Here is a 15,120-nt window from a genome sequence, read left to right on the forward strand (position 1 = left end):
AGTTAAGTTTGCTGCAAGACTCCGAGTTCGTACATCACTTGCTAGTACTTGCTGGGTTATCTTCCAGTGGAATGTGCCTCTCTAAGCTATGAAGAATTTGGTGCTAGAACAAGAACCCATGATGGACCAGAACGCGAAATAGGTGTTACTTTACAATTTATACCTGTACAGCCAGACGCGTACTACGGCCAAATCTGCGCCCTTTACTGTGATGCCCAACCATGGGGTTGTCGACTAGGGACCAGCGTGCTCGTACGCAAAAGCCAAAAATAAAAGACGAGCTGGGTATATCTGCATTTACCTGCACGTTGCCTTGTTTTCTGCTTATGCTTTTCGCTTGCTAAATCAGCACTTGCCTCGCGTGCTTTCTGCTTGAAGGCAGTGGTCCTGCCTTAATCTGCATGTCATTGCGGATGTGCTTGCACCTCGCGCTGAAATGCAGCTTGAGTTCATGCACTGGCGTGAAGGTCCCTACATAATTTTTTTAAGTATTTGCCTCACCAACAACGTCTCACAAGAGCCACACTTCCTCCACCATAGTCACTGTATCAGTCTCGTAACTAGACTTTGCGTCAGCCATTGCCCGCTGACGCAAAGTGCAAATCCTTCGAAGGACGTTGAAGTGCTTGATATCTGGCAGGAGGCAAGACTTTTAAACCAAAACACAACAGCTAAATGTGCCATACCTGGATTCAGCCGGGGGCCGCACGATGTCCGGGATGACCGTGACGTCCGAGTACTCGATCCGGAACTTGCTCAGCAGCGACGCCATACTGCGAACGCAACCAACGCGGTGGTCAGCTTCGAGGAAGCACTAGCCGTGCAGTTACCTGCTCGTGTGAGCTTCGCACGAGTTCGCAGGCCGCGATGGTAAGGTGACGCACCCTTCGATGCGGGTAACGCTGCCACGCTTAGAGCGGACACCTAGGCACCATTCAACACTGTCTAATTCCGCCACGTTGACGTTTTTCAGCCAATCAGAGAAGCCGTGGCAGCCCTGTGAATCAATCAGAGCTGACGAGATAGCGAGCTCGACAAAGAGGCGGAATCTTGACAGTGATCCACAATACGTACACAGCGGAAAAAGTGGAAGTCTAAAGCTTATGTTTCCGGAGAAACTGATACCGCTGACAAATGCCACCGCTGCGCTATAAGCAGTTCAGAAACACGGCTAAGGGTCAGAAGTATGGCAACGCCCATAGAAGCAACGCCACAAGTATTAGTCAAGAAGTGTCGTTAGTTCTCGGGGCTTTTTTTTTTCCCTTCCTTTTTATGATCAGTGCGAATAAATTGCTCAACAGGCTGTTGCTTTATTGCAGCTATTGAAATTCGGAAGCTACAAAACTCAATATGCTTTCCTCTGCGAAATCACCGGTCGATCTTGAGGCTCGTAAGCTTAGTAACGTATAGCGATTTCTAAGGTGGCCATGACGCCGCAAGGCTGGCTCTTCAGTTCTCGCGGCAACCGTTGTACCTCGTGCAGGCAGCGCGCGCGGAAATTAAAATCTTGCGGGCAATTTATTACCTGTGCTTAAATTACAGCAGCTCCGAACACAAATATTGCTTAGTTTCGCAGGTCCTCGAGCGTATCGTGTGAATGCAAAGTCCCTCAGTGGCACGGTGAAAGACCTGACAAACTGTTGACGCTTAAGAGAGAGAGAGATCTTTGAGCAGCTCGTGATAATGCCAGATTAACAACTCATTCTGACGACAACGGACCAGGTTGAGGCTGCTACTCTGGCACCAGCGCCTCCGGCCTGTTTACAAACGCCCCATTTTTGTCACTAGAGAGAGAGAGAGAGAGAGAATAACGCAGAGAAAGGCAGGGAGGTTAACCAGAGGTAGTTCCGGTTGGCTACCCTGCGCAGGGGGAAGGGTTAAGGGGGATAAAAAGAGAAACAGAGTGGAAGGGGGAGATAGAAAGAAAGGAAGACAAGCACGAACAAAGCGCGTACACTACACAGCAGCGGTAGGGGGCGGCATTCTTAGAGTCTGTCGTGAAGCCCCCTGGACCGCAAGAACCTTAATAGCGCGAGTAAGGCCTTCAACACGGGTGTTCTTTCGGAGCATTGGCCTAAAGCTTTCAGTTCTGAAAGTGGACGATTGTCCAACTGGTCCAGTACTCTGCACATCATTTGTCTCTCAGCACTGTACCGCGGGCAGACACAGATAATGTGTGCTAGTGTCTCGTCGATGTCACATGTGTCGCACATGGAACTGTTGGCCAATCCTATGAGGAAAGCATATGAGTTTGTAAAGGCAACGCCTAGCCACAGACGGTAGAACATGATCTGTTCACGTCGTGGTAATCCAGGCGGGAGGTGCATCCGTATGTCCGGAGACAACGAACGCAACCGACACATGGTGAAAACATTCGAGTCCCACAGGGGCAAGGTACACTCACGGGACATCAATCGCAGCTCAGCCGCAGCGTCTGTTCGCGAAAGCGGAATGAAGACTCGTTGACCACTTGCATGTGCAGATCGGGCGGCTTCGTCGGCGTGGCCATTCCCGCTGACGTTACAATGTCCTGGAAGCCACTGAAAGATTATGTTGTGTCCTTTGTCATGGCTTTGATGATATATGTGCCGAATTTCTGAGGCCAGTTGTTCATTGGGTCCGTGGCGCATTGGGCTTCGTATGCACTGAAGGGCTGCCTTGGAGTCGCTAAAGACTGTCCATTGTTGCGGCGGCTTCTGCTTAATGAAATCAAGTGCAGCACGGAGCGCCGCGAGTTCTCCACCTGTCGATGTGGTCACACATGAAGTTCTTAATTTGATTTCCTCAGATTGTGCCGGGATGACGACTGCAGCAGCAGAGCTGTTGAGTTTTACTGAACCATCTGTGTATACATGTTGCCGGAATCTGCGCACGTTGTGAATGTGCTCCAAAGTTGCTTGTTTCAAAGCTTGCAATGACGCTCCAGCTTTCTTTCTGATTCTTTGAATTGTCAGTTGCACTTGCGGCCGGTGCAGACACCACAATCGATCTGACAATGGCGTAGCGGTCGTAAATTCTGATGGCAAGTAGTACTGATGTCTCACAATAGTTTTAGCAAAAGTTGAAAGTGGCCTTTTTGCTGGCAAGCAAGCAAGATGGTGTGAGGGAATCCGAGTCAGGTGTCGGATGTGCGCTCTCAGGACATCCGTATCAATGTAGACTGTCAAAGGAGCGTCTCTGGCTATGGCCACTGTCGCAATCGATGACGTAGTTTTGGGAAGACCGAGACAAGTCCCGAGTGCTTGGGCTTGCACGCTCTGGAGTTTGCGAATATTCGTAGTGCAAGTATTTCCTAGTACAGGTAAGCTGTACCGTAGGAAGCCCAAAAACAGTGCTTTATATAGTTGCAACATTGACGGTACTGTTGCACCCCAGGACTTCCCGCCGAGAAACGCAAGAAGGTCCACAATGGCGGCCAAACGCTTTGTCATGTACGAGATGTGAGGGCTCCAAGACAAGTCTCTATCAATGATGACGCCAAGAAATCGGTGCGTTCGTCTATATCGTATAATTTGGTCATTAACCCGCAAAGCATACGGGGCCATCGCTTTGCGAGTAAAAGCAACGAGTGCACATTTCTCAGCGGAAAGCTCCAAGCCTTGTCTTCTTAGGTATGTTGACACAGCCGTTGAGGCTTTCTGAAGTCGTGCGCGGACTTGTACACGTGTCACGCCTGAAGCCCATATGCAAATGTCGTCTGCATATACGGAGAGCTGAACAGTTTGCGGTAACGAATCAGCGAGACCAACGAGCACCAGGTTGAAAAGGGTAGGGCTGAGTACCCCGCCTTGCGGTACACCACGACTGGTATAGCTTGATGGCGTTGGTCCGTCTTCAGTCAAAATAAAGAAAGATCTTCCATTCAAATAGTTGCATATCCAGCGAAAGAGGCGTCTACCAATCCCTACAGCTTCTAAGGCGTCCAGAATTGCATGATGATCTACATTGTCATACGTACCTTTAACATCAAGGAATAGGGCCGCAGTGATTCGTTTCAGATGTTTCTGGTGTTGTACGTATGTTACCTGGTCGATAACGCTATCTATTGACGAGCGGCCACGTCGAAAACCAGCCATTAACTCTGGATAGACGTTGTAAAATTCCAAGTACCATTCTAACCGTGTAAGGATCATTCTCTCCATTACCTTGCCGACACAGCTGGCCAGTGCTATTGGACGGTAAGATGACAATTCCAACGGGGATTTGCCAGCCTTGAGGAGTGGAACAAGCCGACTGGATTTCCACGTTGTAGGGGCCAGGCCGTCACGCCATGATGCGTTGTACAGGCCAAGAAGGGCATCACTGGCCTCTGGACCAAGGTTTGCAAACGCAGAGTATGTGATGCCATCGTGTCCTGGTGACGAAGATCGCCTGCACCCAGCAAGTGCGGCCTCCAGTTCTTCGATGGAGAAAGCAGCGTCCATACGAGGATCTCGGGAGCAAGGGGGCACAATGGGAATAGGTGCGCGAGGTGACTACGTGAGCGCCGGACCCGCGACCTTGCGCAGTAATCTTCGGCTACCTCGACTTCTCGGCGTCCTTGATGTAGGGCTAGAGACTTAAATGGACGACGCTGTTGAGGAGCTGTTCGAAGTCCACGGATTGTTCTCCAGACAACCGACAGAGGTTTACGCGGGTCGAGAGACTCACAAAACGATTTCCAGCGTTGATTTTGCAGTACAGCAAGGCGACGCTGAATTTTCTTTTGAATGCGTCTGGCCTCTCTAAGGTCGTACAATGATTTAGTCCGTCTGTACCGTCGCTCCGCACGCCGTCGGATTGCACGGAGGCTCTGTATTTCCGAATCAAAATCTGTGTATTTTTCTAATGGCCGAAATGAGCGCATAGCATCCTGCATAGCCTTGGCGATCTCAAATTCTAGTGTGGACGAAATGCCTTCGTGGCATGCGTCTTCCATAAGTGATTTAAACACGGGCCAATCGATTGTTTGTTTAAAATTTGATGGAACGGATTTGGTGAGGCCTTTTATCTTCAGGTAGGTAGGAATGTGGTCGCTTCCGTGGGTTTCTATATCTGTGAACCAATGGACGCAGCGAGTGAGGCATCGCGAAACAAATGCTAAGTCTAAACAACTACTGTACGTCCGGCCGCGCAGAAACGTGGGACCATCATTTAGACAACAAAGTTCATGGTCGCAAGCAAAGGACACGAGGTTTCTTTCTTTCGAATTTATCTTCTTGCTTCCCCAAAGTGAATGATGCGCGTTGAAGTCCCCAACAACAATCCATGGACCAGGTGTCGCATCTATAATGTCACTCAGTCTCTGCCTGTCGAAACGGCTTGATGGAGAAAGGTAAGCGCCCACTAAAGTAAACGCAAGTTTTTGTTCATCCAGTGCGGCCACATGACACTAATCAGTATGCGTGTATGTCACTATATGTTTCTATAAATAGAATGTTTCTATAGAATGATGTGCTTCGGTTATCTGACTAGAACCAGCGTGTTCAGCATGACGACGACGACCGAGATGCAGCTTCTGTCGCTATAGTAGACCTACAAGAGTCGCGAGAAAACTCCCGGATACTTATCATATATCTTACTTCGAGTAGATAACTACATAAAATTAAATTCTGGAGTTTCACGTGCCAAAATTCCGATATCACTGCGTGGGATTACCTGGAGTTCTTCAGCGTGCACCCAATGCACGGTACACGGGCGTTTTTGCATTTCGCCCCCACCGAAAAGCGGGGCCTAGGCCGGGATTCGATCCCGCGCCCTCTAACTAGCACAGCAGTGCAACACTAAAGATACAATACGCCGTCACGGCGAGTAGAGCAGATAAGTGCGTTATTTAATATGGTTTCACTCAAGGAGAACAGGACTATGCGGGAATTCAGAGGTGCTATACACTAATTATTGCTTAAAGCTTCATACATATAATAGGTGGCATTCCGAAGTACCAATCGCTCAAGAACCGCGAGAATGACAGTGGGGCTCACATAGAGTTCGTTCACTTAACTGGGCCGTGGTGTTAACTGAAAGTGCAAGTGTGACTTCCTTTACTGTATGTGCACTTCAGATTCTATCTCACTGTCTGCTGACTTCACAGCGTCTATTTCCAGCAATGAAATATTTAACGATCACAATTTTCGCTTTCATGAAATAAATGAAGACAGTTCAGTGTGCACGTATGCAGCGAGAATCGTAACGTTGAAAGCGTGACTCCGGAGTGCAAAATTATACCTGCGAATTTTCTCTAGGTTTATTTTCGACTGATGTCACCTTCAGACCCAACGAAAAATAAACGCAATGTCAAAACTCGTACATCACTGTTAGTTAAGGTCACATCGCGGCCGCTACCTTTACAAGTACAAATATGCGCTTTTACGAAGAGAATGCGCCGACAGTCCTATCACGGGCTGTAGCTCAACCGCCTTCCTGTAGGGGTTAGCCTATAGACACTAGCGCCATGAGTTCTTGCGGTGGCCGTCGATTGAAAACAGGTGCGATTCGAAGTGCGGTATATATGCTTACTTTCGCTGCTCTCGGTCCAGTTCCTCCTTCTTGTTGGCCAGACAGAAGACGCGCAGCTTGCATGCGCTCCAGTTGTTGCGTGTGGTCAGCAGGTACGGAATGAGCATCGTGAGACCTGCAGCGACCGCCGGGCAATGTAAGTTACAAAAGGGCCTGACACACACACACTCAAGTAGTCAGCAGGGGCAAGTACCCTTGTCGAAACGCTGGCCCCACTCTGAGACACGTCCCTTATTCTTCGACCACTGTTTGTCTATCGGTTTTCAAGTCTCCATATTTCTGTGAACCCTTATCTTGTTTTGACCACCACATGAGTATAACACACAACGAAACCAAGAAAAGGGCTAAGGGAAGTTAACTGTTCTCCCTGACTCAAGTGTAGGAATAATAAGAAAGAAAATTGGCAGTTTTCGCCCAAAGAGTGAAGCATTGTCAGCGACAGCGAGGTTTGGCGTTGCGCTTGGACTCTCCTCGGGCGGTGCTCAAACCGCACGCGGATGAGTCACGTTGGCGCGAGGCAGCATGCGAGACAACTGCTCTCACGTCTCACGATGCTGGCGTCTCACGATGCTGGCGTGATAAGGAGCGTCGCCAGAGGCGTTGCAATGCGTCGGGTGGTGCAGGAGATACCAGACGGACGGGAAACCATCCACATTAGTCGGTGCCAAGCGAAGTATTAGGTAAAGTTAGCTCGACTTTTGAGCAGTGCATACACACAGCAGCCTCACTCAACATGAACGCTACGGTAGTGCTTGCATTGCGCCTGCGCACGACGCTCACGCCATCAGCGCAAGGCAGCAGAACACCGACCTGGCTCCGCCACCGAGGCCGTTGAGCGTATGCGTTGACGGTGCACCCACTTCGCTTCGTCGTTGTTGCAGCCAAACGCACACCGCGAGTCTGGGGGCCCTCTAAACCAGAGTCTAAACCCTCCGCACACAATTATTGCAAGAAACTCAAGGGCGCGCACGATAAGGTCACTGTTTAGCGCACGAGCCGCCCATGCACCGTCTAGCGGGACATAACGACCATGGACAGCAGCGCCGACGGCGTTCTTGCGACGGTCGTACAATTGCTGTCGTAATAAAAAGGAAATGACAGTAGACTAAACAGCAACTTTGCGCAGGTGCAAGCCGAACCTACTATCGACGCAAAAACTTTGGGTAATGCGGCGTCTGCGAAAAGTATACTCACGGAGTCTACGCATAAGTCCTGAAATTCAGAGCTGCCTTTTCCCACTATATAGTGCCATGGCGAACAAATGAAACCTGAACGTGAAAGTATAAATCAGCACCGAAATCGAGCGATTCTGCTTAAGTAAAAAAATAGGGGCTGAATTGACAAAACTTGGTGTTCATAAGAACTATTTGCCATTGGCCGGTAGCCTTCACTAATAATATGTGCAGCATCGGGATTTGCTGAAATTTTCTCGTACGAACAAATCTAGCGTAAAAGGTTTTTGTGAGTGCGTTCCCAGATTATTCATCAGAACCTCAAAGCATCATAACCATTTTCATTTTGTAGGATATAGCTAATTAGACACTTATGTATTATCCCTGAACAAATTTTGGTATTTTCTTTGTTCATTGTTTACCTGTCCCATTCGCGTTACGTTACTTTTTTCTTTCTTTTTTTCCGCGTTAGTACATACACTCTGGAATATGTCCTGCTTAATTTTATAGGATGCCATTCAACGAAGTTTCTTCGCAGACGCAGACCCGGACAACTATTTGCTCACTAAAATAAAATAAATTATGGCGTTTTACGTGCCAAAACCACTTTCTGATTATGAGGCACGCCGTAGTGGAGGACTCTGGAAATTTCGACTACCTGGGGTTCTTTAACATGCACCTAAATCTAAGTACACGGGTGTTTTCGCATTTCGCCCCCATCGAAATGCGGCCGCCGTGGCCGGGATTCGATCCCGCGACCTCGTGCTCAGCAGCCCAACACCATAGCCACTGAGCAACCATGGCGGGTATATTTGCTCACTGAACCAGAGCATGGCATATAACCTTAGGCCGTACACCAGCACCTGTTGTAATTTTCCTACTGACAATACAAACAAGCTAACGGTTTCAAATGCAAATGTACGAAATTGCGACGGTAGAGATGACGAGGGCGCGCCGTACTCCTACAGAATTAAATACCCGAAATCCGGCTAATGTAAACTGAGTTGTCGAAACATACGAACCGTGGATCATTAAGTCACAGAGTTCGTGTTGCCTTCACGGCAACGTCAGCAGGCCAAGGGAGCGCATTCGCTATAACTTGTTTTCGGCATCAAATTATTTACTGGAATGGTCACATCCACCGAAATCGCTACCGTGAGCAATGCACTGTGAAGTGCTGCACCCGCAGTTTACTTATATGATGGTAAGACCACATGCTAAGACTATTGTGTAAACGCGCTACGGTTAAGGAAGCTCAACGTTACCTCGCGAAACCTCTGTAATCGACTTCGGTTATTTCCATCGCATTGGAAAAGGGATTATCTAACGGCTAAGATGCCATCGCTGTAAAAAAAATATTGATAATGAATTTCGTCGCTGACATATAAGTACGGCCGACCATACGGCGACATTTACGTTCAAACGCTTGACGTGCTGCATTTGCGCGTGCAGAGGGCTTCCTGTCCAACGTACGACTGCAGGTAGCCTAGGTTACGGGCTACGCGCGTAAAGGAACATTTAAGACATGCGTGCGTTGTAGGTCTACGTCATTCAGCGACACGCGCTGCACACGCGAACATTTATCTGCCGACTTTATAAGAACCCACTCTGATTACCACGCCTAATTAAATATTTGCAATCTTGCGAAGTAATCTCCAATCCATACATCGCATCTTCAAAATACCAAGCCACACTCGCACAAGGTTCGAAATGTTTATTCCCCCACTTACAGCGATAAAGTTTTTTTATTAATCTTTGGACTGTTGTGCTTGAGCACGAATTCACGTGCTGCCGCTTCTGTGGCGCCGCTGAGCAAGGCTCACAAGCAAGGCGTGTGCTCTCGCTGAAAATAAAAGCGTCCCGAGAAGGCTTCACGCCTTGGCTGCGGAATCGAGCATCCTCCGCATCGTGTACGTACGCAATCAAGCGGGGTGAGCGTTCCACGAAAGCTGGCCCTGTCGACACCTCCAGTTTCCCCAAACCCGTTACCTTCGCAGACCGACGAGCCATCCACATTTTAACGAATATGCATCGTCCCGACCACCGTAACCGTTTCGACGTACGAACCACTTTCCGTGCTCACCTCCGTCGTCGTACAGCCACCAGACGTCGATGGTTCCTTTCCTCTGCTTGCGCAGAAACTGGTTGACGGCCAGCGGCAGCTCCTTGGGCTCGTCGGACGTCTTGTTCGTGTCCTCGGCGCCCTGGTGGTGCTGGGGCATCACGTTGACCACCACCGAGGCCGGCTCGGGCTCGGCCAGCGGCGCCTTCTCCAAGGCGTCGCCCGGCATGCCCACCGCGCGGCCCATGAGCGGAGTCGCCGGCGGCGAGGGCCCCCGGGAGCTGCCACCTGTGCGACGACGTTCGTGCCGCCTCGTCGAGACTTGTACGCGTAACGCAGCAAAGCGAGAAACTACCGTTTCGTGCACGGGGAGGAGCCGAACAGTAGGAAAGCAGTTTGGCGCCAAAAACCATCGAAGACGACTGCCAAAGTAAGCCACGATTACACTGCATTGTGCCCCCCTTGTACTTCTCTCGTGTCTACGCTCTTTTCTTATCTGAAGCGTCGTCGCCTGGAACGGATGTTGCACGGTTGCAACTCGCGGTGCAGCGCAGCAACGGCGAGAACCACGGCTGTGCGAGAACGCGCGTCTCATTTTCGTCATGTATAGCAGTGCGTCACACATAGCACGGAATGTCGTCGGGCACGTCCATGGTGCTGCCAACTTGGAGTTATAGATACACATAACTATAGCTATACCTATAGCGCAGGCAGAAGGAAAGAGGCATAGACATGGACCTAGCGCTGCGTGTTTTTCTAATGTGTCTCTCTGTTGTCTAATGTGTCTCTCTAATGCGTCTCTCTAATGCGTCTCTCTAAGCAATGCTGCATAGTCGCGAGATCGGACGAGGAACAAAACAAACCTACTCAAGCAAGGGCCTCTCGTACTATCTCGATTGCTTCAAGCCTAAACTAGATGCAATCGCACCTAGACGAGGTGATTACTGCTCCGACAGAAGTCCCTAGGCTATTCTAGAAACACAACCAAGGTATGCACGTCCGCTAATCCGCCGAAAGGGTGCGTACGCACAGAATGGCCTCGCTGCCACTGCCCTCGCAAGCGTAAGGCTGTGAACGAGAGAGATCTTGCTGCAGTCATTCGTGTCTCACCCATGGAGAGCTGTGCGCTGGAGATGTTTCGCGGGAAGGCCCCCGACGAGTTCTCGCGCTCAATTCCGGGAACGGTCAGCATGTCGGGCTTCTTGCCGTTGGCGGCGACCGTCGCGTCCTGGTCGGCGTACTCGGAGTAGTCGTGGCCCTCGGGAAGCCGCAAGATGCACACGGACATGTACAGGTCCAGCACGTCGCTGCGAGATGCCGAGGCAAGGAGGTGTGTTACGATGCTCACAATAATGCAACACGCAGGTTACTTGTTGCAGGGCTATAGTTCCTGTTACCGACGCTCTTTCAATGCGGGAACCGTAATAAACCGGGGAACCGCGCTGCCCCTGCTGCCGAAGGGGGAAGAAAAAATCAAACGCCCAATGCGCTCTATACCCACTGGATGACGGTGAAGTACTTGAGCACCTCCTGGCGGTCGCATGTTTGCCAGTTGGACTTGTAGCCGATCAGCACGACGTTGGGACGGAGCTTGCCAAGTCCTGAAGACTGAACGGAGAAGAGAGAGAGCCAGTGATTAACATTTCCAAGGTGCAACCTGCCTATGATGCGATAGTAACAGCGGTGGCGCGAGTAGCGATGCTGTAACGTTAAAGTGACAAATAAATTTGTACTTTTTGTAGTTTTAAATCAAACCTTTCCTTCCTTTGAACGAAGCCTTACACTCCTGCGCCTTGGGTAACGGTGCCCGCTAAGGATTGCTCGGAATGGCAGTGGTGATTCAGAGCATGAACTACATCGCGTTTCATTCGGTAGTTAATTCATTAGAATAAAAGCAATATTGCATCATATGGCAGGCTTGCCGTTGTCACACATAAATCAGAGCTGTAGCGAATATTTAAGAGATACTTATACGAAAGCGATATGCAAGCGGTCGGACCACTCACGGCTGCTGTATAAGATGCCTTAGCGGCGATTTTAACTAACAACTCAGCCCTTCTGCTTGCGCCATTTTAAGCGCACAATCAACTAGTAGCGACGCCTTTCGCCACTTTTCCCCCAAACATGGTTGGCTTTGCATTGACGTCACTGGCTCTTCCCAACCTTCGACATCAAGCTTTGCACGTTCCTCTTCCCTCATCTCGTCGGTGCGAGACGACGAAATCTTTTTTTGCCTGCGAGGTGGGCCAAAGAAATGCGTCTGCGATCTTTCGGTTCGGTGCCGCTGCGGTGTCGCGAATGTTAGAATAACAACCCACTACGGGGGATTGGCCATGAATCGGGCGGCAGTGGGTCGAAAAAGAATAAATACCTAAATAGGATTTTTTCTTTTTTTTTTGCTGAAAATGAGATATTAGACAGTTGGAGAGATCACTGCGCGCGACACGTGAGGGCGCGCGCGTTCCGTTCCCGCGTCCAGAGAGAAGTGGCGACACACCTGCAGCAGGGATCGCACGCCGTGCGTGAAGTCCTCGTCGCGCACCAGTGTGTAGAAGGCCTTGACCTTGCGGCGCTCGAGCCATGCGTTGGCGCGGTTGGTGAGAGCAGTGCGCGACCGGAACGTGAGGCGGTGCTGCAAGAGGCAAACAAGGAGCTGCAGACGCCACAGTCGGAGAACGGAGCGAACGGGAAGCTAAGGTGCTGGACACACGGCCGACTTCTCGCGGGCTAACTGCAACGAACTTTCACTTAGGCTAAAATGGTTACGAAAGAGTAACAGACACCATTGTAGCAATCGTGGCAAATCTGTGGGTGTGGTAGCTATCTAATTTTCCCGTTAACAGCTTTTGAATAGTGCCGAAGCACAACCACGCATGCACTTGGTGGTTAGTGGATGTAATGCAAGTCCTATTACATCGCCTTCGAGATTCCCAGCGTTCCGCGGGCGCCGCCCTGTAATCTCGGAGGTTATGCCAATGTGCCGCGCTGATTCTCAACGATCTGGGTAGTGCATCATTTCCGGCGAGCGGTAATGACAGCGTAGCTTTTTTAAAAATCTTATTTTGGTAATTAAAACGGTCTTGTTATGCGAGTTTCTCGTGGTGCATCCACTGGTATTTCAAACGTAATATCTTGCACGGAGGATGCTACCTACGCTATTTGAAACTAGGCATCCTATGCGGTGCAAAACTTCGTTACATTCGGTCTTTAAAGGTGAATCCACACCGGCGATTGACACACGTCGTGCAACCAACCGCGACTGGCGATTAATGTTCGCACCAGGAATGCCACACCGTAGCGCATTGAGATTAGTGTCGCTCGCGCCTGCTTGCGCAACGAACGACTTTGGGTCTTCATGATTAGGCAGCACAAAAGGAAGGACCACAGGAGACATGTCTCGTTTGCCTCAAGTAGGCAAACATTTCAGGCATCCTGACTGAATGCTTTACGCGACGTGCGATTGCGATTCGGAACTAATGCTTTCTTTCCTATCTTTTCTTTTTCCCCCCTGTAAGCACTTTTGCTTGGTCTACCTACGAGTATTATGATGTATGTGTTTTTTCCTACCTTGTAGTGAGAATTTTGTTCTGCATACTTTTGTTGTCTCACTGAACGTCAAGAACTGAAATGGTTGCTGCTTCTTTGAACGCGTATTGTATTACTGTGTTCGTTGTATTCTGAAATTCATTTTCTTGTACCGCCATATTTATTAAAAGAATGTTGACCATGCACCGTGCATATTTGAGTATCGTCCTAGCCTGTTTCTAATCTGTTGCTCTATTTTTGGCTGTTCATGTAAGTTTGTTTATCGTACACTGACAGGAGCTCCCTCGGACACTGCGACTCTGGCACGTCCCTATGTAATAACGTATGCGTATGCGGCGATGGTAAGCTAAAACTAAAGTAAAGCTGAAACCTGACAGGCCTGTTCCTCCTGTCTCTCGCTGTATTTTAGTTGTGTTATACTCAGGCTGCCGTCAGCTTTATTGACGACGAGCTTATTACTGGCACTTCGTAATGTACAGCCGCGGCCAAACAAATCGATCGTGCAGCGTTGAAACAACGCTGTGTCATCCGGTTGTGTTTGTAGCGACTCAGCTTAGGGTTCTCGGTGTAACGAACATTTAGTGTGGTCCACGCCATTTTAGTATTTAATTGCACTGCGTTAATCGTGTGACGTCAGGCACCTGGAAGGCAACCCCGTTCCGCAGGCGAATGTGGGGCCCACACTCAGGGTTACTCACGGGCGTGACGTTGCCGCAGATAAGCAGCGAGAGCTTCTTGGTGATGCTGTAGGCGAAGTCCACCAGAGGCGGACGGTGGCTGGGGTCGCCGGTCAGCACCAGGATCTGGGGCCTGCAGCAGCCACGAGAAACACCGCACGAAACTTAGCTTCTACTACGAGACCGTTTGTAAAAGCAACATCGTCGCGGAACATGCTTCTTGCAGCAATTTTTCCTTTCCTTCTAACGTTTCACTTTCTTATATTTGAATCAAACATCCGAGGTCTTTTCATTGCGCATAGCTCAAGTGTTTCAAAATACGGCGCGCCGAGAAGCCATCGGGCGACCTGGGGGTAATCGCGCCGCCTGTGGGCGAAGGAGTAAACCGATCGACGCCTGCGATAATCGAGACCATATGAGCAAATGTGCAGCTCTGGCAATATTAATATCTTCAGTAGCTTACAAATAGCTCACGAAGGTCGAATTTCGACAAGTGGTACAGTGAAACAATTCCGCCGAGGATATGCTAATGGCGCTATCACGTGGTTAGGTGAGGCAGGAGGAGGTCACAAGGGCCAATAAAGTTCCGTAGATCGACAGAGCGAGCAGCACGATCGCGCCCCCACGATCGCACACGCCTACCTGCTCGGTCAGATCGTCTTGAGCTCAAGCGCGACACTCAACGATGACAACTTCGAAAAAAATTGAGCGGCAGTTTGAACGATCTCGGATTTACAGGGATTACAGGGATTTTACGCCCTTCGCGTCAGCCGAACTTAGCTGGAAATGTGGTTCTATGCATGTAAACAAATTATATAGCCTTTGTTTTGCCAAGAAAACTAGCATCTCTCTCTCTCTCTCTCTCTCTCTCTCTCTGCATTAGCCTATATATCCGAGAGTTCCACTAAATACATGAATAAGCGATCCATCGCGATCAATGCGCCATGCACTGGTGCTTGCATTTAGGAGTCCGGATTTTCGATCATACCCTACATTCGCTTGAGGAAGTGATTCAAACCCGCAGTTGTGTTGTGTGGTGTTCTCGTGGTGAAATTTCACATGAGGCGAAATGCTTCAGAGGAACTTTACAGATGGAGTCACTAGCAGCCCGACGCACTACCTTTCCTCAGGTTCTCTGCAATAACGTTAGTTTCGACAACAGTTCTGA

At 49.6% G+C, this 15,120-nt stretch overlaps 1 protein-coding gene across 1 annotated transcript in view; it reads right to left on the bottom strand.

Moving 5' to 3' along the window:
- The window catches only part of LOC126535372 (bumetanide-sensitive sodium-(potassium)-chloride cotransporter-like), a 139,147-nt gene that overhangs the window by 13,739 nt on the left and 110,288 nt on the right, over window positions 1-15,120 (bottom strand). Inside the window, exons 6-12 of the mRNA XM_072286445.1 lie at window positions 13,974-14,085; window positions 12,227-12,361; window positions 11,231-11,337; window positions 10,840-11,036; window positions 9,751-10,017; window positions 6,496-6,610; window positions 687-773 (exon numbers count right to left, since the gene is read on the bottom strand). Coding sequence (XP_072142546.1) covers window positions 687-773; window positions 6,496-6,610; window positions 9,751-10,017; window positions 10,840-11,036; window positions 11,231-11,337; window positions 12,227-12,361; window positions 13,974-14,085 — 1,020 coding nt within the window. The remainder of the gene's footprint in view (window positions 1-686; window positions 774-6,495; window positions 6,611-9,750; window positions 10,018-10,839; window positions 11,037-11,230; window positions 11,338-12,226; window positions 12,362-13,973; window positions 14,086-15,120) is intronic.

The sequence above is a fragment of the Dermacentor andersoni genome, chromosome 2, assembly GCF_023375885.2.
Source record: "Dermacentor andersoni chromosome 2, qqDerAnde1_hic_scaffold, whole genome shotgun sequence".
In the NCBI taxonomy this organism is placed as follows: domain Eukaryota; kingdom Metazoa; phylum Arthropoda; class Arachnida; order Ixodida; family Ixodidae; genus Dermacentor; species Dermacentor andersoni.